Source organism: Pogona vitticeps, chromosome 7 (genome assembly GCF_051106095.1).
Source record: "Pogona vitticeps strain Pit_001003342236 chromosome 7, PviZW2.1, whole genome shotgun sequence".
Taxonomy (NCBI): domain Eukaryota; kingdom Metazoa; phylum Chordata; class Lepidosauria; order Squamata; family Agamidae; genus Pogona; species Pogona vitticeps.
Genome location: NC_135789.1, coordinates 16627236 through 16651617, shown reverse-complemented (window position 1 = coordinate 16651617; position 24382 = coordinate 16627236). Strand labels below are relative to the sequence as shown.

The following is a 24382-nucleotide window of genomic DNA, read 5'->3' as shown; positions in this document are numbered from 1 at the left end:
GAATTGGGGTATCAGTTGGGAACATTTACCTCCTGTGATGGTGCCCTTAAAATGATGATCAAGGCAAATGGGGATTGCTGGGATATGGGACACATGTTCTGGGACTGTGGAGAAACTCAATCTCTGCAGCGCCGACCTAGTCGAGGGCTGAGATGGCGCTCTTGTTTCTGTATGCCTTCTCTCCCTGTCCGAAATCTGGAACAACTTGTCTTCTTGAGAGCTCTCCATGGTCCTGAAACTCCAGGGAATGTTGACTAATCAACCACATCGCTGGTCGGGGGGGGGGGAATCTTTCCCTTTTTCTTAATCCCACCTCGGGATTCTTGAAATATCTCGTCGTTTCCATTTTCCATCGGGGGCACATAGACGTGTGTGGATTTGGGTCAGCCATTGCCAAAACTGAGAAGACTTAAATTCTCCCACACTTGCTCGCTTCAGACAAACCGGTGATTCCTTGCCCACTAGGGGAGAAATCATGGAGTTCCTTCCTGCTGTGTCTTTTGTTATTTGCTTTTATTTGGACCCACAAACGCACATTATTCTCCCTCTGCAAAATCGCCACCGAAACTATCTTGTCTTCATGCAACCGAGAAGAAGATAATTACGGGATTTTTACCAATACCATCAATCTTCGCCTAACAGGCTGAAATGCCACTTCGCATGTTCCCACTGGAGGGATATCCCTCCCTCCTGGATGACCTGCACCGGTTGAATTCTCAGCCTGTCGCGCCGCTCACTGAAAGCAGAAATGCCCCATGGGCCAGCAAGCCTGCACCACTTCCCCCAAGCCCTTCTTGTCCCACCGCAAGGATAGCAAACAAACCTCTGAGATCGTACAGCTGAGAATGGACAGTTTATTTATTGCCACAGAGTTTGAGAACAAGGCCCACGGTTTTCATATACAGCCACCATCATTTTCTCCATCTCGCCTGCCATGAAAAAACTCATTTCATGCAGAACCTTATTCAGAAGTCAAAAAACAAAAACAAAAAAACCCCGAGTCACGTTTTTCTGGAACACGAGAATGTCCACAACTCGGTGCATAAATAACCTTTTGGGAAGACTCCCCCCCCCCATTATTTCTGTGACCTTAAAAAGGAGGTTTTCTCAACAGTGGTTGGTTAAATTTTGTTTTTACAAGCCTACCTCTGTTCCTCTGTTTGTTAAAATTTATTGGAAAATTGGACCCTACAGAGTTTTTTTGGGGGGGGGCTTACTCTCAGGGAAGCATGTAAAGGATAGAGCTCTGCTGAACATGACCTTCTGTCATGTTTGCATCCTACCTAGTTCGGAAAAATCCTCCCAGAGGTAATAGGGCAGCTTCTCAGAATCCTCACGCCAGCCCTGTGAGGTAGGCCAAGAGCAGCAACAGCAACCAACACAGCTAATTTCAAGTCCCCTAGATGGGAAAAACTTTTTCTAACTTTTCCCCCCTCCTTCTTTTCCTTATAACCCACAAGACAGTCCTGTGACAGGCAGAAATCCAACAGGGACAGCCTTTACCGGCAAGAAGGTACAATCACGGAGGCCAGGTGCTCCTGGTGAACTGCCTGTTGCAAAGCTCTTCAGGGGCCTGGAGGTTCCAGTGAAGACCAGACTCCCTTCTGCCCTTCCTCCATGGGCAGAAACACAAAGTGGATTGAAAGAAAACCCCATAGAAATCTAAGGATTTCTGCATGCTTTGGACTCTGATCTTTCTGTCGCAAATCAACTCGCGTTTGTATTTTGTGATTGGTCATTGGGGGCGGAGAGAAACACGAGCTTCATTTGAAAGCCCGATTGCTCGGGCATGTAGCTTTGAAGGAACCGCGTGCCTGGAGGGAAAACATTGGAATCGCAAGACGGAGGCATTTCTTTGAATGTGAAATTTGACCCTAAAGATGGGGATGAAGAGCGGGGAGGGATCCTGTGAACGTCTCCATCCTTCACCCACGGAGGGGGGGGGACTCATCTACCCCACCCCATCCTCTGAATCGGTGGTCGCTTCTCCATCTCATCTCCCTTGTTCCTGAAGCCTTTGCATTTTCAAAATCTGGAACAGAATGCGCTGGATGTCTTCATCCATGTGGCCCTGGAGAAAGGACAAACATTAGACCATCGAGTGAGTGGAAACCGCTGAGGATTAGACTCAGGAAGTGCGTCAAAAAATTAGTTCTCTCTCTTAGGAAGTCTTTTTCAGATCCGAAACCTGCCGGAAAGCTCGTGGGTGAATCTGCGATTCTCTTGCAACAGGGTGTGCTGTGTTGAGAGACGAACTTGAGCGCAACTCAATGGGTTTGAGGCAGCAAGGATGCCGTGTGTGTGTGCTAAAAATTCAGAGAGAGATTTGTGAAAGCTGCTCAATGCTTCATCACATCTTCCTTCATCCCAGGTTGTAAGACGTGAACCTCAACACAATGGGATGCTCACGCTAGGTCTACAATCCACAAAAAAGTAATCTGTCAAGATCACAGTTACTTTTTAAAAAAAAGTAACTAGTAACTTTCAGGTTACTGAGAGGTAACTAAAATGGCTGCCCTTTTAGTTCCTTTAGAAACAAACACCCAAGCAGTTCAAAGCAGTATTGTACAAGGACACGTCTTAAGAACAAAAGGCACGCCCTGGAACCACAAAAGTTACTAAAACAAAAATCCACTTCATCAGATGCAGGATGAAGCATGGCTTTGTTATGCCTCAGTGGTTGCAAAATAAAAGAACGACCAAGAAGTCACAGATAAACCTTGCCAAGGACACACATTCCCATCTCTGTGGGTCTCTTTGTGAGGGTGGGGAATACATCCACCACCAGCCCACGTACAGTACATGTTTTGGGTAGGTTTTCCCCAAGTGACCAAACCATTTTGGCAAATCGTTCCCAACAACATCACAAAGAACTTGCATATGGCGCAGGTGAATGGCTCTGATTTGGGAATGAAGACTCCTTAACCTTACCAAAGGACCCGCTCCTGTTTGTGGTTCAAAACAGTTACACCTGGCAGCTGGAATTTTTCGATTTTTCCTTCAAGGTCCTGTTATGGAAGTGGTCAGAGCGAGTGCCAGGAAATCAGAATTTACTTCTAAATCACTGGTACTGTGCTACCATCTACCAGCTGAGAGGGAGGGAGGGAGGGAGGAAGGAGCTGATGGATGGAAGGAACCAAGGATGGAAAATGGAGAGAAGGAGGGAAGGAAGGAAAGACGAAGGAAGGAAGGAAGGAAAAATTAGGAAGGAAGGAATTTTATTTCAGCACGAGCATTTATAGATCAAAATCCACTTCTTTAGACACCGGAGTACAAAGACATCACCTGTATGTCTATACAGAAATATATAAATACAATCAATGCACTAGTCCCCCAGTGTCTAAAAAAAGTAGATTTGGGCCTGCAAAAGCTTACCCAAAATAAAACTGCTAGTCTTTATTTTTTAATTATTTTTATTGTTTTGGCTGACATTGTTTCCCTTGGCTGGGTTCAAAGCTCTGGGTTAGGAACCCCAGCCCGGTCTTTCTCGAAGACAGCCTTGAAGAAAAGTGGAGTGGCTGGACTGGTTGGAAGCCCTGGCCCACCATAAAACTCTGCGCTGCTTTGCCATGCAAGAGGGACAGAGGCCGCACCACGTGCCTGTACGCAAGCATGCTGGAGCACACCGACATGCCTACACGGACTCCAAACACTGATAGACAGAGGAATGACCTTCTAGCCTCCTGGAAATCCCGCGGCAGGATCGGTTCTCCTTTGGCTGTCCCTTCCTTCTAAGAACCCAGGTGGCGAAAGTGACTCTCCCCCCACCAAAAGTCACATCCGGAGGGGTCCTGAGACTTTTTGGGAGGAAAACGGCGAAGGAAGGAAACAGGAGGGGGAGAAAAGGTGAGGGAGGGGGAAAGGTGTGTGTGATTTCCCCCCCCCCACTGCACCAGAGGGGAAAACGACGACGCGGGTTCAAACGTTCAGAGGAGCCCCCATGGCACAGTCAAAGGGATCCTCATTTCTCCGCCCCATGTCATTGTTTCACATCTCACAAGCCCGCAATCAGCCAGGCACCGTCTACGCCATGATGGGCCTACCCGCTCGGTGTCCTGGGGGGGCTTCTGGCACGCGGAACCCACGGGTTCAAGCGGGAAAAGGGGGCATTCATGAACGGCTCGCCCAGCCTCCACTCATTCCACAGATAATTTGTACAGGACACCATACGGGGTGTGTCTCTCTCTCATTCACACAAATACACACACACTCTCTCTCTCTCAACCCCCCGCCCCATAACTTCCACCTCCTTCCCAACAACCAGACCCACCTGGATGGCGTAGAGAAGGTGGCCCCTGTACAGAGAGATTATGTTGTTGTGGCGCCGCTCGGCTTCCTGCAACCAAACAGAGAGCAGCCACTAATACAGAAGATGGAAGTTTGTTTTATAGAATCATAAAATCATGGAGCCAGAAGGGGGAACCTCTAAGGTCATCAAGTCCAACCCCCTTCCTGATACATGGATCCAAATCAAAGGATCTCTGCCAGGTGGTCGTCTTAAGTGTTTCTTGAAGGCCTCCAGTGTGGGAGGACTCGCCCTCTCCCCTTGAGGTCATTGGGTCCCGTTGTGCTGCTCTAACAGTTAAGAAGTTTTTCCTTGACATTCACCCAAAATCCGGCTTCCTGTTGCTCCAGCCCATGGCGTCTCCTGCACTCAGGGATGATCAGGGACAGATCCCACCCTTCCTTTCCAATGTTTGAAAATTGCTCTCCTCTCTCCCCTCTGTCTTCTTTCCTCAAGGGTAAACTTGCCTGGTTCTTTCCATCTTTCCTCCTTCTAGGGCTTGGTTTCCAGCCCCCTGATCCTCCTCTTTCTTGCCCTCCTCTGAACTTCTTCCAGTCCATCAGCATCTTTCTTGAAGTGTGGTGTCCAGAACTGGAACTGAGGACTCAAGGTGAGGCCAAACCAGGGCCGAACAGAGGGAAGCAAGCGCCTCGTGGGATATGGAGACCATCAAGTGGTTTCCACCGTTGCTGATCTGACCAATATATCTGGGGCTGTGTTGTTGGGTTTTATAGCCTGAACCCTAAAAGAGCAGCTATGGTGACCGTCCAATACACCCCTGTCTTCTTCCCTTGACTAGCAAGATACTCACCATCAACTGTTGCTCCAGCTCCTTGATTTTGCTCTGGAGCACGGCCACGTCCTGCCGGGGCTCAGCCTTCTGTGGAGAGGCGGCTTTGGGCGAGGCCTCGCCGGCGAGTTCAGACAGGTCGTTCAACGCTTCTTTCAACTTGAAGACCTCTTTGGAAAGTTCTGTGATCTGTGGGAGAGGGACAGGAAGCGGAAGCTCACAGAACAGGAAGCGGAGGCAGCCAGAAGGCAGGAGGTAGAAAAGAAAGTGGAAGTGCACAGTAGAGGAACTGGAAGCAATGAAGAAGAAAGGAAGGCACCCAGAATGCAGGAGGTAGAAAAGGAAGTGGAAGTGCACAGTAGAGGAACTAGAAGCAATGAAGAGCAAATAAAAAGGCACCCAGAATGCACAAGGTAGAAAAGGAAGTGGAAGTGCACAGAAGAGGAAGTGGAAGCAATGAAGAGTAAAGGGAGGCACCCAGAATGCACAAGGTAGAAAAGGAAGTGGAAGTGCACAGAAGAGGAAGTGGAAGCAATGAAGAGTAAAGGAAGGCACCCAGAATGCACAAGGTAGAAAAGGAAGTGGAAGTGCAGAAAAGAAGAACTGGAAGCAATGAAGAGGAAGTGGCACTGCGGGACAGGAAGCAGAGGCACCCATAACATAGGTGGTACAACAGGAATTGGACACATCAGGACATATGACCTCCCTCCCCAAACTGGCCACGCAACCAAATTTCAGTATAATTAGAGGTGTTTCATAATTAATGGCTGGCTTTTGTTGAGCAGCTGCTTTCTTCGTTCATAGCCTCCCCTAGACCCCCAATGTTGAGCTTTTCTTTCCCTACAAAGAAGCTAAACTTCTGTTCTCCTGGTCCGCAGCCAGGAGCCCCTACGATGAATCCGGCCTGCTTCATGTGTTTTAAAGCCCTTGGGTATGCAAATATTTCGACACGGATTGAAAAGGCAGTTTCAGGATATGGGTCATACTGGAAATCCTCAATCTGTGGTTCCCCACCCGGGGTCCCCGGATGTTCTTGGACTCAACCCCCCCCCCCCCAAAATCTTCACCACCTGCTGGGCTGGCCAGGCTTTCTGGGAGCCAGAGTCCAAGAGCCTCCGGGTCCCCCGAGGTGGGGGAGACCCCTGACCCCGAAGGAGCCCGTCTGCCCGCGTCAACCCAGCGCTCACCTTCCGATCCTTCTCCTTGACCAGCTTGGCCGAGTCTTCAATGTGGCTGTGCAGCTCCCGGATCCGCTCCGACTCGGCCCGCAGGCCGTGCAGCTGCTTCTCGGCCGCCGCCAGCTGGGCCTCGGCGGCGTGCTTCTCGCTCTTCATGAACAGGGCTTCCCGCTGGACCTGGAAGACTTCCGTGCAGGTGCGCTCGTGCTTGGACGCCAGCTCGCGCAGCTTGGCGTTCAAGGCCTCCACCTCGCCCTGGAGGCTCTGTCGCAACTGCTCGTGGGCTTCTCGGGACACCGCGCCTCGGCGGACTTCATCCAACTCGGCTTGGAGCCCCGATGCTTCCTGGGCTTTGACTTTCAGCTCTTGCTCCAGTAGCTTGGCTTTGGCCTTCAACTCCCAGAGGGTCCCCTCCAGAGCTTCCTTGGCCCGGAGGTGCTCGGTCAGGGGCACCGAGTCACGCCGGTACCCTTCTGCTGACTCCCGAAGCTCGGCCAACTCCTTCTCGACAACACCGCACTTCTCCTTCAGCTCCGAGAGAGCCATTTCGGCCTCAGCGAGCGACGCCTTCAGCTTCCCCACGGTCTCCTCGTGCTCTGTCTTGTGGACGTACTCCGAAACCAGCCTCTCCCGGGTGGCCCGCAGCTCGTCCTCCAGCGCCATGCGTCCCTTGCGAAGATCTTCTACCTGCGACTTCAATTCCTCACGCTGCCTGGTCGTGGACTCCAGCAGTCCCCGGAGGCTCTCGGTGTCAGAAGACTCCTTGTTGGCCTTTTGCACCTCCCGTTTTTTCTTCTCCAAGGATTCTTTCAGTTCCAGCACCTCGGCTTCGGCAGACGCGCACCTGGCCTGCAGGATGTCCTTTGCCTTGGCTGTCTCTTCCAGTGAGGCGCTGAGGGAAGCCTTCATCTCTTGATACTCTTGAGCCGTGTAGCCTCCTCCTCCGGGGTCCTCATCCTCGTGAGCGCTGAGGCGGCTCTCTAAGGCCTTCACTGTTCGCTCGCGCTCCTCCAGATCTTCCTGAGCTTGGCGCAAAGCTGTCTTGACAGCCTGGAGCTCACTGTGGTTGCTCTCGACACCATCCTTGTCTTCCATGGAGAGGATTCCCAACTCAATCTGTTCTTGGAGGATCTTCACTTCAGCCAAAGCGGCTTGGTATTTCTCTTGAGTTTCCCTCAGCTCTTTCGCCAGCTCTTCCACCGCGTCGCTCCTTCCTCCTTCGTCGACCGGATGGTTTATCTCTGACCCGAAACCCGAGTTTGTTTCAGCCTTGCGCTCCCTGCCGCTCATGGAACAGTTGCTGCTCTTCTCCAGGGCGTCTCGGAGCGCTTCGGTTTGCTTCTCGTAATCCGCCTTGAGCCGTTCGTAGGCCTCGGCAGGGATGAGCTTGCAAGAAGGTTCGCCCGTCCCCTCGGTGCCGTCCAGGGCTTTCAAGACTTCCTGAGCTTCCTCGTGCTGCTCCTTCAGCCGGTCAAACTCGGTCTTGAGGGAGTCGTACAGGATGATGGGGATGAAGTCGCCGGAGGCATCCGCGTCCTCCTCATCTTTCTCATAGTTCTCCAAGACCTGCACAAAACGGAGCGGCAAAAAAGAAAGAGCATCGGCGCAAGGTGGTGGAGACCACATGGCTTAGTGATGAAAAATGGGTGGATGAAGTCACTGCAATCCTTCAGCATCCTCCCCTTCCACCTTGTTACACGCCATCGAGCCAATTCCGTGTTATAATGATCCTATGAATGAGCAACTTCCAAAATATCCTGTCCTCAACAGCCCTGCTCAGCTCTTGCAAACTCAAAAGTTGTGGCTTCCTTTATGGAGTGAATCCCTCTCACATTGGGGTCTTCCTCTTCTCCTGCTGACTTTCACCTTTCCCAGCATTATTGCTTTTTGCCGTAGAAAATCCTGCCTTCCTCCTTACTGGTTTATATCACATCTTAATCCCCTGCTTACTGACAGTATTGCCCTTACTCTTCCATAATACATGGCTACAGAAGAGACTGTATTTCCTGAGAATGCTCGGCAAGTTTAATTTATCTCAGCATTTACTTCTGTCATACTATCGTAGCACCATTGAGAGTGTCCTAACCTATGGCATTCTGGCATGGTTTGGGAGTAGCTCTGTAGCGGACAAAAAAGCTCTACAGAGAACCATTAAAATTGCCCAGACTATCATCGGGCTCCAGCTACCAACCCTGGATGACATCTTCACATCCCGTTGTCTGAGGAAGTCACACAGCATCCTGAGAGACTCTTCCCATCCTGCTTATAACTTTTTTGAACTGTTGCCGTCTGGCAGAAGATATAGAACAATTAATACTTGGACCACACGTTTTCTGAATAGTTTTTATCCCAGAGCTATAATTGCACTTAATAATGAGCTTAAAGACCACCAGTAGTGAATAGTTAGTTGGACTGTGTTACTTGGCCTGCGGTGTAGATGTTTGTATTTTTAGTGGGGACTTTTGGTGGGGAGTGTTGGGGGATTTTTTAGTGGGTGGGGAGTGTTTGGGGAATGTTATGTGTGTGCATGTGTCTGGTCTCTGGGTGTCTGTGAATTTCATTGTATGGGTATACTGTGTATATACTTAAAATGACAATGAATGAATGAATGAATGAATGAATGAATGAATGAATGAATGAATGAATAAATAAATAAATAAATAAATAAATAAATAAATAAATAAATAAATAAATAAATAAATAATACTGATGGAAGGCTGAACAATCCTCTCTTGGTAACTGGGAATCTCTGCCCAGCCTGCGGGATGCAACACCGGTAGTGGTGCATCTTCTCAGTAGGCAGAGGTTCAAAAAGTTAACAATTGGCCGGGTGGGGGATTTTGCGACCTGAATTCCATTCATATTGTGTCATAGGCTCCTCAGTTCAAGCATCAAACCATTGGGAGGGGCTGGTCTTCCAGAGGTGGTGAGATTCCCAACTCCCATATGTCTTACATCCTCCTTACGCATGGTGAGGGATGATGGGAGGTGTAATCAAAGTCCCCTCTCAGAGGAGGGGGGCTACCGACTCCACATCTTTGAGTGGTTGAAACAGGCCTTGTTTCTACCTACCAATGTAGCTATAATTATCCCCTCTTGTGATTTTTCTCATCTATTTCAGAATATAAAGAAACAACAAAGACATGAAATGCCCACGGCTTCTCCAGTTCAAAAAGGAGCCGTGTTTTATTTGTGCTGCTCACTGAAATTTCTCATTACTCACGGAGAGGGTATAAAAGCCTGAAGGCTAGTTTACTTAGAGTAGCTAAATAGTATTTTCCTCCCCTTCCTGATGCCCCGAAGTTAGGAAAGAAAGCATGAAAGCTCCAGTATTCATGCTGACCTGTATCTTCTCCATCAGCTCTTTGTTCTTCTGGGTGAGAGACTGTACTTGACTCTGGAGGGTGGCCAGGAGGTTCTCGGTAGAGATGCTCCAGCTCTTTTTGGAGAGCAGAAGCTCGGCTCCTGTTTGAGGAGAGAAAGTGGTTTCAGGAAACCAACACAGAAAGCAACCATAGCTCCTAAGGAAGACTGGCATGGGCAGCGATCACGAGGGATCAGGGGTCATAAGGGAGAGAACGGAACTCAACAGAGCCTCGTGGTTCTGAATCAATCGGGTGTGTGTTGTATATCTACTCTGAGTCTGAGTCCAAACTTTGAATAGAGTGGCCAAAGGACAGAACTTTTGGTGGTTCAGCAGTTCCAGTGCTGTTGGGATTTGCTGTCCTGCATAGTTCAACGAGAGCAGAGGACAAAAAAACATGACGGATTTCCCCCCTTACCTGGAAAGTCCAGTAACTCTCCTTCTTCATCTTGAAGAGTTTCAATGTCGTAGCTGGTGTTCTCCTTCTCGTTCTGTACAAGAGAAAGAGGGAGAGAATGCAGGAGGGGAATCTAACAGGACTAGATACAGCACCACTTGCCCGAGGGCTTCCTTCAAGAGTAGCCACAGTGTCTCGGTAAGCATCTTCTCTAAAAAATGCAAACCAAGCAAAACCGTATGTTCCTTAACCAAAGGAACTTAGGACTGTCCCATTCCCCCAACCCAAACACACCTCCACTACCTCAACTGATGAGAGGCGGCTCCTAAGGACCTCCAACTCCTTCCCAAGATTTTCCTTCTCGCCTGTTTTCTCTACCAGCTGCTTCTGGAGGTCTTCTACCTGGTGGAGCAGGGGAAGAAAACCCAACAGCTTAGGAGATGTAAGCTGGTCCATTTATCCACAGTCTGAAAATATTCAAAAAAATTTTAAAAGAACAATCGTAGAAATAAATATTTCTGAAGAGGAAGCGATCAGAACTGGCCCCTAGAGGGAGCCAGAGGCCATGTGATGTATAGCATTTGCTCTTCAAATAGTGTTCATGTTTATCCACAGTTCTCAGTATCTCTGAGGGCTTGGACCTGATCTTCCACAGAACCATAGCTAGAGGTGCTGCTCCCATTCCCTGAGCACCCCCGAAGTGCCTCCAAAATATTCGCCAGACCCCAAACATTTATGGCAAAGAGGAACTTACTTGTTTCTCTAAGATCCGTATGGAACCGTCTTCGAACTCTGGCTGCTAAAAAAGATCAGGAAATGAAGGAGGAAGAGTTAATGTTGATTAATGAAACAAATGTTATTTATTGGTAATACCACGGGTGAGAAGGATGTCAGAGTTGTTGCAAATCATAAGCTGAAGATGAGCCTACGGTGTGATGTGGCTGCAAAAAAGGCCAATGTGACTTTAAGATGCATTAACAGTAGTAGAGTCTCCAAATCCCGTGAGGTGCTCGTTCCCCTCCACTCGGCACGGGTTAGGCCTCCTCTTGGGTCCTGTGTTCCAGTTCCGGACACTGCACTTCACAAAGGATGCCGACAAACTGGAGCAAGTTCAGAGGAGGCATCACAAGGATGAGATCAGGGGACTAGAGATCAAGCCTTATGAAGAAAGACTGAAAGAACTCAGCAAGTTTAGCCTTGAGAAATGAAGGCGGAGGGGAGACAGGAGAGCATTTTTCAAAGACTTGAAAGCTAGTCCTACAGAGGAGGGGCAGGATCTGTCCTCCATCATCTGAGAGTGCAGGACACGCCATCATGGGCTCAAGCAACAGGAGGCCAGATTTCGGATGAATCTCAGGAAAAACTTCCTAATTGTTAGAGCAGTACAATGACAGGACCCATGACCTCGGGAGGTGGTGAGTGCTACAGTGCTGTGGCGGCATTCATGAGAAATTGAGACCACCCCTGGCGGATCTGCTTTGAGTTGGATTCCTGCCTTGAGCAGTGGGTTGGACTGGATGGCCTCCAAGGCCCCCTTCCAACTCCATGGTTGGAAGGGGGGGGGACTCTCTTTACCTCTTGCTTCTGTTTCTCCTGCTGCTGCTCCAGACTCCGGATCTTCTGGAGGAACTGCGCCCTCTCCTGCCGGAGCCTCATGATTTCCTCGTAGGCATCCCGGTCCTCCTAGGAGAAGAGAGCATTAGGCGCATGAGAGAAGGTGCATGGGAACCCCTTTGCATGGGTTCACTCCAGGATCTTTCCTTACCGCCTCAGCTGTGGCAGGGGCCGGATGGTGGGCTCGGGAAGGCTTGGCAATGATCACCGGGTTCCTCCGTTCCCCAGAGGAGGTGCCGTGGTCTGGTGGCTGGTGGACAAAGAAGGAGTGTATTTGAACCCAGCCCTTCTGTATCCTGGTCCATGGCTCTACCCGCTACAGCACACTGCGTGCCCCGAAATACATTTAATTATGCTTTCTTGCTCAATGGCTTGTGCTCTGGGCTCCTCTCGTTTCTTTTTAAATCCTTTTGTGAGGTGCTTCTCCTCGGCACCCCAAGAAAGCCACGACATAAATAAACAAGTAACGTATGAAAGGCTGGATGTCATTTGAGCCTTTCGGCGTTTAAAGCTAAATGGAGAAAATGTCCCATTTATGAGTTCCCCCCCCAGCCACTGCTGGGTCTCCTTCCAACCTGGTTGGGGGTACTTGAAGGTGGAGGGGGCGCCTTCCTTTTCCGGGGGCTGTTGTTCCTTCCTCTGGAGAGAGACTGAGTTGGGGTGGAGGCCTGAAAAATAAAAAGGAAGGAAGGAAGGAAGGAAGGAAGGAATAATTTGCTTAGATGAGTGAATTGGACTATTTTGCACAGAGATGATTAGGCAGGACATGGTAGTAGGTTGAAAATGTATTCTTGATAATAGTAATAGCAGTAATCCTCCTCCTCCTCGTCCTCTTAGAACGGCAGAGTTGGAAGGGACCCTATGGGTCATCCAGTCCATCCCCTGCTAAGGAGGCCCAGTCAGGGGATTCGAACTCCCAACCTCTGGCTCCACAGCTGAGAGACCATCTTGACTGCTGGCATGTTGTCAACTCCAGCCATGGGATTTGTTGTTCTGATCACTTCAAAGCAACGAATCCATCAGTCCCCCTTTCGTCTCCATTGGGAATAATCAGCTTGGAACAGCAAAGCTGGAAGGGACCCCGAAGGATCATCCAGTCCAGCCCTTGCTCGGTGGGGGATTCGATCTCCCAACCTCGACCCCTTGAGTTATCCAGCACAAGATGGAACCAACTTAGAGTGACTCAAATAAGGGCTTTCCAGGCTGGTGGGATATTTTAAGGAGTGGCTTTAACAGTTCAACACACACACCCGTGAGCTTCTGTGGCTGAGCAAGGATTCAAACCCAGGCCTTCTGTCCCATCACTCTATCCACTACACCCACCCATCCCTCGGGCAGCAGTGAACAAAAGTACCTGTGAGGACCAGTCAGCAGATTCTTCCTCTACAAAAAGGGGAGGAAAAGAGAGAAACCACAAAGGTATTAAGAGGAGGTTAATTCCATGGCTGGTTTTAGAAAGGGTGGACCGCGGGGGTTTTCGGCCAGGCGAAGCCGAGGTGGGGAATCTCTTACCGCTGGCCCACGAGTGGCGCTGAGCCGCCTCCTGCAGGTAGTGCTGGATCAGGGCGTTGCCGGTGGCCGCCCCGTAGTGCGCTGCGTCGTGGCCCGTGGTGTCGACGAGGCCGACCCGTGCCCCGCCGTGGACGAGCACCTCCACCGTCTCCACGCTGCCGTTTTCGCAGGCCACCATGAGGGCTGTGCTGAAGCCAAGAGCGGGCCCCGTTAAGTGCTGTGCGGCGGGTTCGAAACCCAGAGGCGGAAAGGTCGCCCCTTCCTGGATCTAATGGTCTCGGGGGACACAAGATTCATGGTGGAAGACCTGAATCCAAGGCTGCCGGCCAGAGCTAGCCCTATTGGCCAGAATCGATCAAAGATAAGACCTTAGGATAAAGGGACTTAATCTAAAGAGGGGGAAATAAATCCACGAAATGGGTGGTTTAAACTTAACCCTTTAAACTTTAAAGTATTTGAAGCATCACTGTGACCCATACGTTGATTCATAGCACAGGAAGGGGAAATGCAGTGTGACTGGTCTAATCATCCTACCATCCATCCATCCATGCCTTTGTATGTTCTACATTTACAATATACGCTACATTCCTCAGATTAATTCAGGGTGAAATGTATGGCTTCCATCTCACCCTTTATCTTCATAAGAAGGATTACACATTAGCCCCCCTCTTATCCTTGGGATCCATATCCACTGATTCACATACTGACTGTCAGAAAATATTAAAAATAATAAAAGAAAAAACCCATAAATACCGTATTTTTCAATGTATAAGACTATACTTTTGTCTAAAATCTTTAGACTAAAAATTGAGGGTCATCTTATACATGGAAGTAAGCTGAGGAGAGAACAAAAACAAGTGGAGGGGAAAGCAGGGATCAATGCGATCCTGCAGCACCTTGATCCCTTTCCCCCTACACTTGCTAAGCCCCACTCAGATTTCTTAATTTTAGATTTAAAAATGGGGGCATCTTATACATGGGGGTATCTTATACACGGAAAAATACGGTATATATTTCTAATGATGAAGTCACCACAACTGCCCCCTAGAGGGAGCCTAAGACTGTGCTATGTATAAAGTTGTCTATTATAACAGTGTTCACTATTATCCACGTTTCCCAGTATCTGCGGGGGTGGGTGGGTTGGAACCAATTTCCTGCAGCCCTGGGGGTCCTACTGTATTGTTTGTCCCCACATCACGCTGCAATTTTTGTAGTAGAGCGAGGTTTTGAACCCAAGCTGAATGCAAAACTTTCAACTGCTATGACTACGTTCGGTCCCTCTGCAGTCCATCATCCTGCTTTCTCAGAAACAAGACCCCCCCTCACTCACCGGCCTTTCTGATCTCTGGCATTGACGGCTGCTCCCCGGTGCAGCAGGTACCGGCAAAGTTCGGAATGGCTCATTTTCACGGCAAGCATGAGGGGGGTTGCCCCATCCTACAGAGGGAGAGGAGGCATCCAACAGAAAGCTCACAGGAGCAAAATCTGGAATAAAAACTCTCCGGTTCTGGGGGTCACTTGGCTGTGTTCGGCAAATCCTTTATATCAATGTTCTTTTAACAGTGGGGTCCTTTCTGTGGAAGACCCAGAAGCAATCATAGTATTGTAGAAAATCTGGGTGGGGGGGGAAAAGATTTGCCCTTTAAACATAATTCTTCCCTTGGGATTGTTCTGTGGCTTAGAAGTTCATTTTTTTTTAATTTTGCAAACAGTAATCCATTGGGCAGGGTGTCAGGAGGACGGGAAAACCTCTCCAATATGCAGAGTCTGGGGGAAATGGGCTTCGGAGTCTCTGAAGGTGTTAACGTGCAGTCAACACCCACGTGCATATATGGTGACAAACGAAAACAGAAGTATTTGAATTTTGGAAGATTTTAACATATTTCTTCTCCCGTCACTGAGTTTAGAAAGGCTCTCTCTGGCACCAGCACACAGACTCATACAGAGACACACAGATCTTGCAAAACTGAGGTTAAACTCGAACACAAACCCTGCTGGGAGCAGCTGGAAAAGGAAAGAGCGCCTTGTGCCACCTCTGAACATTTTAAAAGGGGATCAGAGAGAGAGACGCTGAGAATTTCCAGGGAAAAACCTAAGATGAGAAGATCATTGGTATGCAATCTAAAGTTTGGAGGACACATCAAAACTCGTGGGATGTTTGAGAGTGGAGGAGAACAGAAGAGGAATGAACTGAACCATTGAAGACGTCCCTGTCTTAAGGAAAAGTTGCAAATTTTGCTGTGGAAAAGTGAAGCAAGGAGATGTGAAGCCTCGTTACGAGGCTGGGATCCGCCATGGGGCTTACCTGGTCTTTCATGTTCAAGGAAGCCTTGAAGTCACAAAGGATTTCCAGGCAAGAGATGCATCCATGGACAGCTGGGGGAGTTATAAAAGAGAACAAATCTGTTTGCCGTGGTGGCTGTCATTCCGGAGTGTCTCATCCTGGCCACGCTCTCCTTTTTTTGCTTCCCTTGGGTGGTGGATCAGGAAGAGGCGGTGGAGGCAAGGGGGCGGCTGTGGTGGAGAATCTGCTCCGGCTTTTACCCTGAACTTTACGGGAGGCTCCGAGGCCACTGAGGCCAGTGAATCCGCTCCAGGTTTTCACCCGGTGTCATGGGAGGGATCCAAGTGGCTCAATCCCATGGCCGAAATGGATTCAGCACCCTGGAGAGGTCCCTCAAAAGGTGGAGACAAACCTGGAGTGGATACACCACCCTGCAAAATCAGAGCCCCACCAGAAACATTGGGGGGGGGAGAGGGCCGCCTGCCACAGCTGCCCCACGGTGATGCCAAATTCCTGGAAAGAGCCCTGCACCTTTCTTAAAATCTCAAGCCCACACAGGCGTTAGAAATCAGCCCCACGGGCTCTGTGACGTGCAAGGCTCAGGCCATCCTTCCCCAGAATGGGCTGGAAAAGATCCACATCCTCTGGAAGGGACCCCTGAGATCATCCAGTCCAGCCCATCAAGGAGGCGCCACGAGGAGGGGATTTGAACTCCCAACTTCTGGCTCTGCAGCCGGAGACCTCGACCCACAGAGCTCACCTGCGTGGTGCAGGGCCGTCCTCCCGTGGCTGTCGGCGATGTCCACGGGGCAAGAAGCCTGAAAAACGAAAGAAAAAAATGTCTGCAAGGGGAAGGGCCATATCGTGCTTAATCCAGGAATAAGATCAGTGGACTGATCGCTGAGCAAAGATGCCACGGATGGATTCAGACACGTTTTTTGTCCCACGGTCCTGCAAACTCCCAGACGCCCCAAACCCTCTTCCAGGGTCCCATCCAGCGTTACCTGCAAGAGCTTGCTCACGCACTGCGGGTGCCCATTCTTCGCCGATAGGTGTAGCGCCGCGTAACCTGCAACAGAGGCGGGAAACAGGGTGACCGAGAGAAGACGGGAGTGACTCCTTATTTCCCCCGCTCTGCCTTCTACCGCAGTAGCGTCGCTGATTTTGAAAATTATTTATTCCCATTGCTGATGGAAAGAAATGCGCCCCCCCGCACACAACCTATTAGAATGCCCACACAGGAATGTTAAAAATCATCACCCTAGTAGAACAGCAGAGCTGGAAGGGACCCCTACGGATCATCCCATCCAGCCCCGGTCAAGGCGGCCTGGCGGGGGATTCAAACTCCCAACCTCTGGCTCTGTCGATCTCAGCTCTCCCAAGCTCTCTGGAAAGTCTGTGACCCGGGTCGGCCCCCTTTGCTTTGTTACTGCTGGAAGAAACAGAGGCGCGGCCAGAAAAATCCTGATCTTGCTTTTTCCAACAGCGGCAGAAATTTGGACGAAAGCCAAGGGAAATGGCTTTGGAGGATTGGCCAGTAGTTGAAAAACATTATCAGCTGTTTCCTTTCCCTGTTTTGTTTTGCATCAGCCGATGATCAAAGGGTTGAAGGGGGGGGGTGTTTGCATGCTGCGTATTTTTCCAAAAATGCCCGTTGGGTTTACACTCACCGGATCCGTCCGTTGTCATAGCGTCCGCCCCATGTGCAAGCATCACCTCTAAGCAGTCCACATTCCCCTTCAGGGCAGCCAGGTGGAACCTGGGTAGAAAAATCAATAAGGATGATGATGATGATGAGCCATCAAAGTCAATTCTGACTCCTGGGTGAGCCTTTTTTTCAGAGTTTCCCAGGTAGAGAATACTCAGAAGTGCTTTTCCCCTTCCCTTCCTCTAGGGGCACTGTGGGGCTATGCAGTTGGACCGAGGCCACCCAGGCTGGCTTTTCTGGGGTGCCCAGTGGGGGGGGGATTCAAACTCCCAACCTCAGGCTCCGCTGTCAGGGATTTAACTCACTGAGTTAACCAACCAGCTAGAACCATCAGTAGTCCTTCATTCATCCACCAAGCCCAGAACTGGGTTAACCGTGTGAATGGAAGTGAGCACAAGACGGGATCCTGTGACCATCTTGACTGTGGCCATGGGCATCCTCAACATTCAAGCTAGCCTTTGTTTGGTGCCCCTTTTCCTGCTGGCAATGCGGGCACCCTGCTTTGCAGCAATAGATCACGAGGTCTGGGTGCAAATTCACTCTTAACAGGGTCTCGGAAGCTCTTTTGCAAACGGTCAGCGCAAAACGCTTAGGAAGAAGGAGCTGTTTTTGCCCCAGAACACTTGACTAGAGAGGAAGGAAGAGAAGAGAGAGAGAAAGAGAGGAAAGAACGGGGGGGGGGGAGTTGCCCAATTCTAGCCCCCGGCCATCTCCGCCCCGCTTGCCACTTACGCCGACTTCCCTTCCGAATCCAGTTTGGTGGGGATCAGGCCCTTGCGGAGGAGCAGAGAGGAGACTCGCTCGGCGTCATTGTATTCCACCGCCTGCAAGAGTTTCTCGTCGTTTTTGGTCCAGTCCTGAGTCTGATGAGAACCAAACCACGGGGGGTGGGGGGAGAGAGAAAATTAGAAGCAACGCATTCACAGGCATGCTTTCCCTCCGCGCGATCCCTCCCCAGCTTTGGCGTGATGCTCTGTGTATGGCCAGAGGTCCCTTTGCATCTCATGTTTGGTCCCCAGAAAAACAACTTTTATCGGCCCCGATGGAGGTCGTCAATCAAGGTGGAGGCGTGACGGATGTGTCTTGGGAATTGTAACCCAAGGAAACCACATTTCTGAGTATGGGGTGACTCTTGCCAGTAGAGGTTGGGTAGCTGCTGCATTATCCACAGCCATAGCTTGTCTCAAGGAGCGGGGTTGGTCTAGATGACCTCTGAGGACCTCTTGTAGAAAACCTGAGCAGAGCAAAGCCTTCCAACATGGAGAACTGAACCTTCACATGGAAACGTTTGCAGTATTCCACCGGCTCGTTTGCACCTACATGGCCCCAATGACTATAGGTTTACGTAGTCCTTTAACCCCCCCCCCCCCCAATGATATCACAGCCTCCATTATCCTTAGGTTTTCCCATTATAGTCATATTCCCTGGCCATCTCCTAAAAAACCATGAATCCGAAGTGCCACAGGCTCACATGTCCATGTTTTGCGCCGATCAGCCCATGGCCCAAAATCCCTCCCCATACTTTCCACCCCATGGCTTTAGGGCCCTTTTCTCCCCCTTAAATACATCCGCCGAGAAATCCGGGTCGGATGGAGGGTGGCTGCTCCGTTTGGCGAGGATGGCTGAAGAAAGTCTGCTGGTGAGCTAAACCAAAACTTAGCAAATAAATACATAAAGGCCTGTGTAAAGAGGAAGCAACTTTCTAGATACCAAATGGATAACAATACGAATAACTCAAATTTCCCCTTGGATCGTCACAGAAACACACGCATTTGTGTTTGAGCATTTCCCGTGTTTGAAAACCCTATCAGGGCACCCTACGTTGGAAGCCGACTGGAGGCACGTGAGCAAAGATATTAGCAACAATTATAATGACCTTCGTGGCATTGTGAAAGCTAAGCCGAGCTGTCTGGTGTGTGCTTTTTTTCTGGACCCCAACCCCATTTTCGAGAGGCATGGGGGGGGGGAAAGCAGGCCATGATCTGCAAAAGCTAGCAGGCAAGGTAGTAACCTCCAGAAAATCCGGTCATCGGCAGCCCTTCCCGGGTCTTGCAAATGCAAAATTCTGGCTTCCTTGATGGAGTGAATCCATTCCGTGTTTGGTCCTCCTCTTTTCCTACGGCCACCCGTTTGCCCTTCCCAAGTGCGGTCAGAGTATATGAAAAGCCCGTTAGAAAGGACGAGGAGACATGTGGGGGGCATGACTGAACTGGGGTGGGGTGGGGTTAAGAAATCATCTGTGGGATGGTTGGCCCTGGTGGGAAAAAAAGGAAAGCCACTGCAAAATTTTATTGCAGCGTATTCTGCTTGCGTATTCCGAAATCCTCTCTGGTTAAGGCGCAATCTGCAGATTTATGGGCTTATGAGAGATCTACTCTCTTTATGGTTTTTCCACAGGGTTAAGCCCTCAGTCTGCTTTTTAATTGCAAATTTCTGAGCACCAGGGCGGTGTCCTTAAAATCTCCTTAGCCGGGGTTTTAAAAAAAACTAGGCCACCAAGCTGAAAGGTTGGTAACTCATGGGAAAAGCAGAATTTTAAAAAGTGTCAGCCTGTGTGGGGCATTATGGGATATGTAATAGTTGTTTTTTTTTTTTAAAAAAAGCCATATTCTGAGAAGAATTCAGAGGGGAAGGAAGGAGGATCCGGGTTCAGATCCAGCCATGAGCCGTTCTGAGGGTTTTAGATCCTGCATTCTCACATTCTCTCACCGCCCCCCCCCCCAACGGGCCTATCTCACAAGGGGGTTGTGAGAGCCAACCACAAGGAGGAAAGAAGGAATATTGAGGGAATAAAAGGGGGGGGGATGCAAGCATTATCCATTTTTAGCAGAATGCTGCCGATCAATTGCAATCCATGAGCTTCCGGTTTTTCATTAGCAGTCCGTTATTAGTTGCTAATTGATTATTATGGAGCATTTACTGCAGTTGTGACCGTCCGGAGCAGTAACCGCGCCAGGACACGGCAATCATAAGGCAAATATCATGCAGCATTTAAAGCATTTAATAGCATGCCTCACGGCGTGCCATCTGGATAATGCAGCCAGGAAGGGCAGGAACAGCCATGAAGATAATGAAGCATCTACGAGAACCGCAGCACAAATATTAATGTATTGATTACTGGATTAATTAATCCCACCGCGAGCAATGAAAAAAAAAAGAACTTTAGATCCAAGGAGCAACTAAAGGTCATTTTGTACATCGAAAATGGTTCAGGATGGGGGACTCCCCATATTTGGGGGGTTTGACCCCCTCCCTCCTAATCCATGTCCCTTCCTTGTGGTGGGTCTGCAATCTGTAGCCCTAAATGCTTTTTCAGGATGGGGGCAAGCAAGAAAATTCACCTCGCTCCTTTTCCCTTCCTTCCCCCCATCTTTTTTTCTTTCTCGTGGCTTTAGGGGTAAACGACCAGACGGAGGCAGCTGCTGGCCTCTGAGCATATACAGACTGCAAAAAAAAAAAACCCTTTCCTCCCCTCCCACGCCTGATCTCCTTAAAGGCAGGGCTCCGGAAAGCAATGAGAGGGGGAAAGGACGTCCCTTATTTTTTTTCCTGCAAGACACAATGACAGTAAGCCCTTAAGCCTTGGTTCTGGTGGGAAGAGGGTGGGAGAGAGAGACAGAAAGGGGTGCCCTTCCAGAAGGAGGTTTCGGGGAGAAGAAGACGGTGCCGTTCTAGCGAGGAGGAAGGGGGAGGTGGGAGAGGTGGAGCCGCTAGAAAGGAGGATGCTGAGGATTCAGAGAAAGGGGGTGATGTGGACCACACGTACCGTGAAAGAGGAGGCCGCACAGAAGCAGATCTGTTTCATGGCTCCTCCCAGGAAGTACCGGGTCGCCATCCATCCGACCACTAGTCCTTCTGGCCGAGAGGGAGGAAGAGGAGGATGGGGGCGAGAGGAAGGATGCTGATGCTCCTGATGGGGAGGACGACGGCTCTGTAACCAAGCTGCAGCATCAGGACCGGCCCGAGGGGGGGGAGCCTGGCTCCCTCTAGGGGTGGAAAGGAGAACGGCGGGGACGAAGGAAGGAAGGAAGGAGCTGATGATGGATGGATGGAGCGAGGAATGGGGTCCAGACACCCCTTCCTCATTAATTGTTTTGGGGAAAGGAGGCCTCTAAACCACATTTTGGGGGAGAGATTAAGAAAGCATCTCTTTTTTTAAAAAAAATGACAATTCCCAGAGGCTGATCCTGCTTAATGAGCGATTTCTGGTGGTGGTGGTTTTTTAAATTTATATATATATATATATAAAGGAAGTTTTCCAAACTTGAGTTATTCAGGGGGGCTTCATTAATCCGAATCAGGGCCTCTTCCTCCAGAGGTACTTAGGGCTACAAGCCCCAGCATTCTTCAATGCAAGCAGGGATGATGAGGGCCGATGTGAGCATGGCTGTCTGGGCCCCTTCCGAGGGCCATGAGTGGCCGACCCTATGGAATTCTTGATACCAAGAAATCCCGTTGAATTTGAGTCTTGGTCCCTAAATGCCTTCTTAGAGTTAAGATAGTTTTTTAACATTGACTTGCTTTTGATGACTGGACTGTGTTTTAATTATACGGTTGAATTATGGGTTTTTTTTTAATGTTTAACTTACTCTGTTTTTAATTCTCTTCCTTTTAATAATGTAAGCTGCTTTGGGTCCCCTTATCAGGAGAAAAGCAGCCTATGAATTTAAAAAAAATCCGAATAAATACACAAAAAAATAATAAATGCATCTCCCACTCTTGCTCCAGGGGCATCTCCTTAATTAGGAGCAAGACTTCCAAAGATAATGAAGGCTAGGGAGAATCAATCTTTTCCCAGCATTTTTATTAATTAGGAATTGTTCCGTGAAGACGAGGATGATGGTGATGGATTAGGAGAAAAAAGGATGGAAAGATGAGTCTTGCTTTCCTGAGCTATTATGGCTAATTAGTGTGCAAGGATAAATAGTAGCTGTAATAATAAATAGCCGTGAAACCATTTCATTTGGCAGTTGTAATGCCTGGAATCTGGGCTGTTTCACGACAAGAGTATGGCACTAACTCAAACATTAACACTCTGTACATGCTCAGAGGCCATTTACAGCTGCTTCTCAGCCTATGGAGTTCAAGTCCATCGGGCTGAAAAAGCGTTGGGCATTCACGTTCGAGAATAATGAAGAAAAAGAACGGGAAGGAACGACCGAGGAAGAGCCCATGGCTTCCCGTGCCAACCTCGTAAAGTTATCCCTGAGCACGTGCCATCCAAAAGAAGGCAAGAGGGAATTTTAAAGAAGGGAAGAGATAAATATTGTTTTCAAAAAATTGAAAGATATTGGAAACACCAGTTAAAACCCCGCAGATAGCTCTCTCTCTCTCTCTCTCTGCCAGTTTGTCATCCCTGAGATTAGAGATGGGGGGCGGGGAAGAGATCAAGGTCAGAGCAGGTGGCTTTAAGGCACACCCCTCACGTCTCTCTTTCCACCTCTCTGTTTCTGTATGCTCAGAGGTTCCCTCTTTCTACCTTCCCGTCTCTTAGGAAAAGAAATGGGGTGGGGAAGGATGGGCAATTAGATTCGCCCTCCGGCCCCTCATCACCACTGCCCTTCCCCCCCCCCCCGGAGAAGGCTTTGCTCCGGTCTGTATGCCAGGGGACCTGAGCCAAGCCTGTCCGCTCCAGGATTAATTACGAAACACTGAAAGGATTTGACCATGAGCTCTTCTCTCGGCCTACTTCCCACAACCTGGCCCTCTTTTCTCTTACTGGGAAAACTTTAGTTAGTTAGTTAGTTAGTTAGTTAGTTAGTTAGTTAGTTAGTTAGTTAGTTAGTTAGTTAGTTAGTTAGTTAGTTAGTTAGTTAGTTAGTTAGTTAGTTTAGCATGCCAAATTTTAGATTCCCTTGAGGGATGAAGTGTCCTGGTTTTGGTGTTCCCCACCTGACCTACCTCGCAGGCGGGGGGTTGTAAGCAGAGAGAAATCAGAAAGGAGGAAAACCTTTTATGCCCCCAAAGTTGTGGGGTGGGTGTGAAGCAGCAATAAAGCAAAATAAATACAATAATAAACAAACAAACCTGAGTAGGGTAGATCAGGTGATCACAGAAATGCCACTTGGTATATAATAGGATGGATTGTTGATGTAAAACAGGGTACAGTGGTGCCTCACTTAACGGGCGCCCCGTTTAACCACGAAATCGCATACCGACGAACTTTTTGCGATTGCATTGCGATGTTTTAGATGGGGAAAAATTGCTTTGCGATGATCGGTACCCTGTTTCGCTTACCGATTATCGCGAGGCGATGATTTCCCCCCAGCTGATCGGCGGTTCCAAAATGGCCACCGGGAAAAAAATGGCTGCCCGCTGTGTTTAGGGACAGATTCCTCGCTTACCGGGCAGCAAAAATGGCTGCCATATGGAGGGTCTTCGCTTAAAGGTCAGTTTTAAGCCCATAGGAACGCATTGAAGGGGTTTCAATGCATTCCTATGGGCTTTTTAAAATTGCATAGCGACAAAATCGCTCAGCAGCTATTTTTGCTGCACCGATTAACGTCGCTATGCGAGGCACGACTGTATTTTGACCGTTCAGGGCTCTGGTTCCAGTGGTGCAGTGTTCCAGTGGCAAATGACTACAATTCTCATTTCTCTCTGCCAGGCAGGGGAGGATGGGTTCAGACATCAGGGAGCTGCAGAAATGGCCAGAGGGAGAATTTGTGATGCTTTATAATTTCTGGAAGGCCTCCAGGCACCAAAGACCAAGATCTTAGGGTGAAGCTCTCAAAAATAATAATACTGTACTACTTAAAAAAAAACAGCCTGGGTTCCTGCGTCCACCCCATTTGGCCTGATTTGAGTTTCGCTCAGAAGGGGTTTAAATATATATAATTTTAGAAATGTGGTCCTGGAAACAGAGAGTGAGCGACGTGGTTCTTACTCACCTCGGATGTTTTAAACCTTGCCTTCAGGCGCTTCATGTCCTCTTTGGTTACTTTATTTTTCTGCAACCGACAAACCACAAAACGGCTCGCTCATTTGTCGTTTCAAAGGTGGAGTTCACACTTGGACCCCCAAAGCTGAGACCCGAGACTCAAAAGGTGGGAATGGATGTCATAAAAGCATCCAGAGATGGCTTATATCAATTCTAACCAGCCCTATATCGGTGGCTTTCTGGGGTTTCCTCCCACCCTATATGGAAATGTTGGGTGCCAAAATGGAATCACCTTCTCAGATTACATTTACATCTCCTGGCAGAGCAGCATCCGTTTCTTTACAGACAAACAAAAGCTCTAGTCCTCATG

At 49.2% G+C, this 24382-nt stretch overlaps 1 protein-coding gene across 7 annotated transcripts; it reads right to left on the bottom strand.

Annotated features, from left to right (window-relative positions):
• Positions 1–834: 834 nt before the first annotated feature.
• Positions 835–24168, bottom strand: ANKRD24 (ankyrin repeat domain 24). 7 transcript variants are annotated; one of them, XM_072978120.2, is made up of 20 exons: positions 24023–24168; positions 17865–17995; positions 17095–17183; positions 16429–16493; positions 16185–16242; positions 15446–15516; positions 14471–14577; positions 13141–13328; positions 12983–13011; positions 12204–12296; positions 11780–11878; positions 11590–11697; positions 10769–10813; positions 10309–10416; positions 10036–10108; positions 9597–9718; positions 6263–7819; positions 5097–5264; positions 4271–4336; positions 835–2071 (listed from the first exon to the last, which is right to left on the bottom strand). In XM_072978120.2, exons 1-20 carry the CDS (start codon positions 24056–24058, stop codon positions 1994–1996), a joined length of 3291 nt encoding a protein of 1096 aa, XP_072834221.2. In that variant the 5' UTR covers positions 24059–24168; the 3' UTR covers positions 835–1993. The 7 variants fall into 7 exon arrangements, with proteins under 7 accessions (XP_072834221.2, XP_072834217.2, XP_072834219.2 ...); XM_072978116.2 differs by lacking the exon at positions 24023–24168 and adding an exon at positions 20899–21182; XM_072978118.2 differs by lacking the exon at positions 24023–24168 and adding an exon at positions 20899–21095 and having other exon boundaries at positions 10318–10416.
• Positions 24169–24382: the final 214 nt, after the last annotated feature.

Excerpts from the sequence above, each read along its gene's own strand:
- ANKRD24 (XM_072978116.2), bottom strand. The coding sequence starts at position 20,967 with ATGGCGACCCGGTACTTCCTGGGAGGAGCCATGAAACAGATCTGCTTC. Across the intron at positions 16,243-16,428 it reads GCGTGAGCAAGCTCTTGCAG|GCTTCTTGCCCCGTGGACAT; the intron begins GTAACGCTGGAT and ends TTCGTTTTTCAG. Across the intron at positions 2,072-4,270 it reads ACCTTCTCTACGCCATCCAG|GGCCACATGGATGAAGACAT; the intron begins GTGGGTCTGGTT and ends TCCTTTCTCCAG.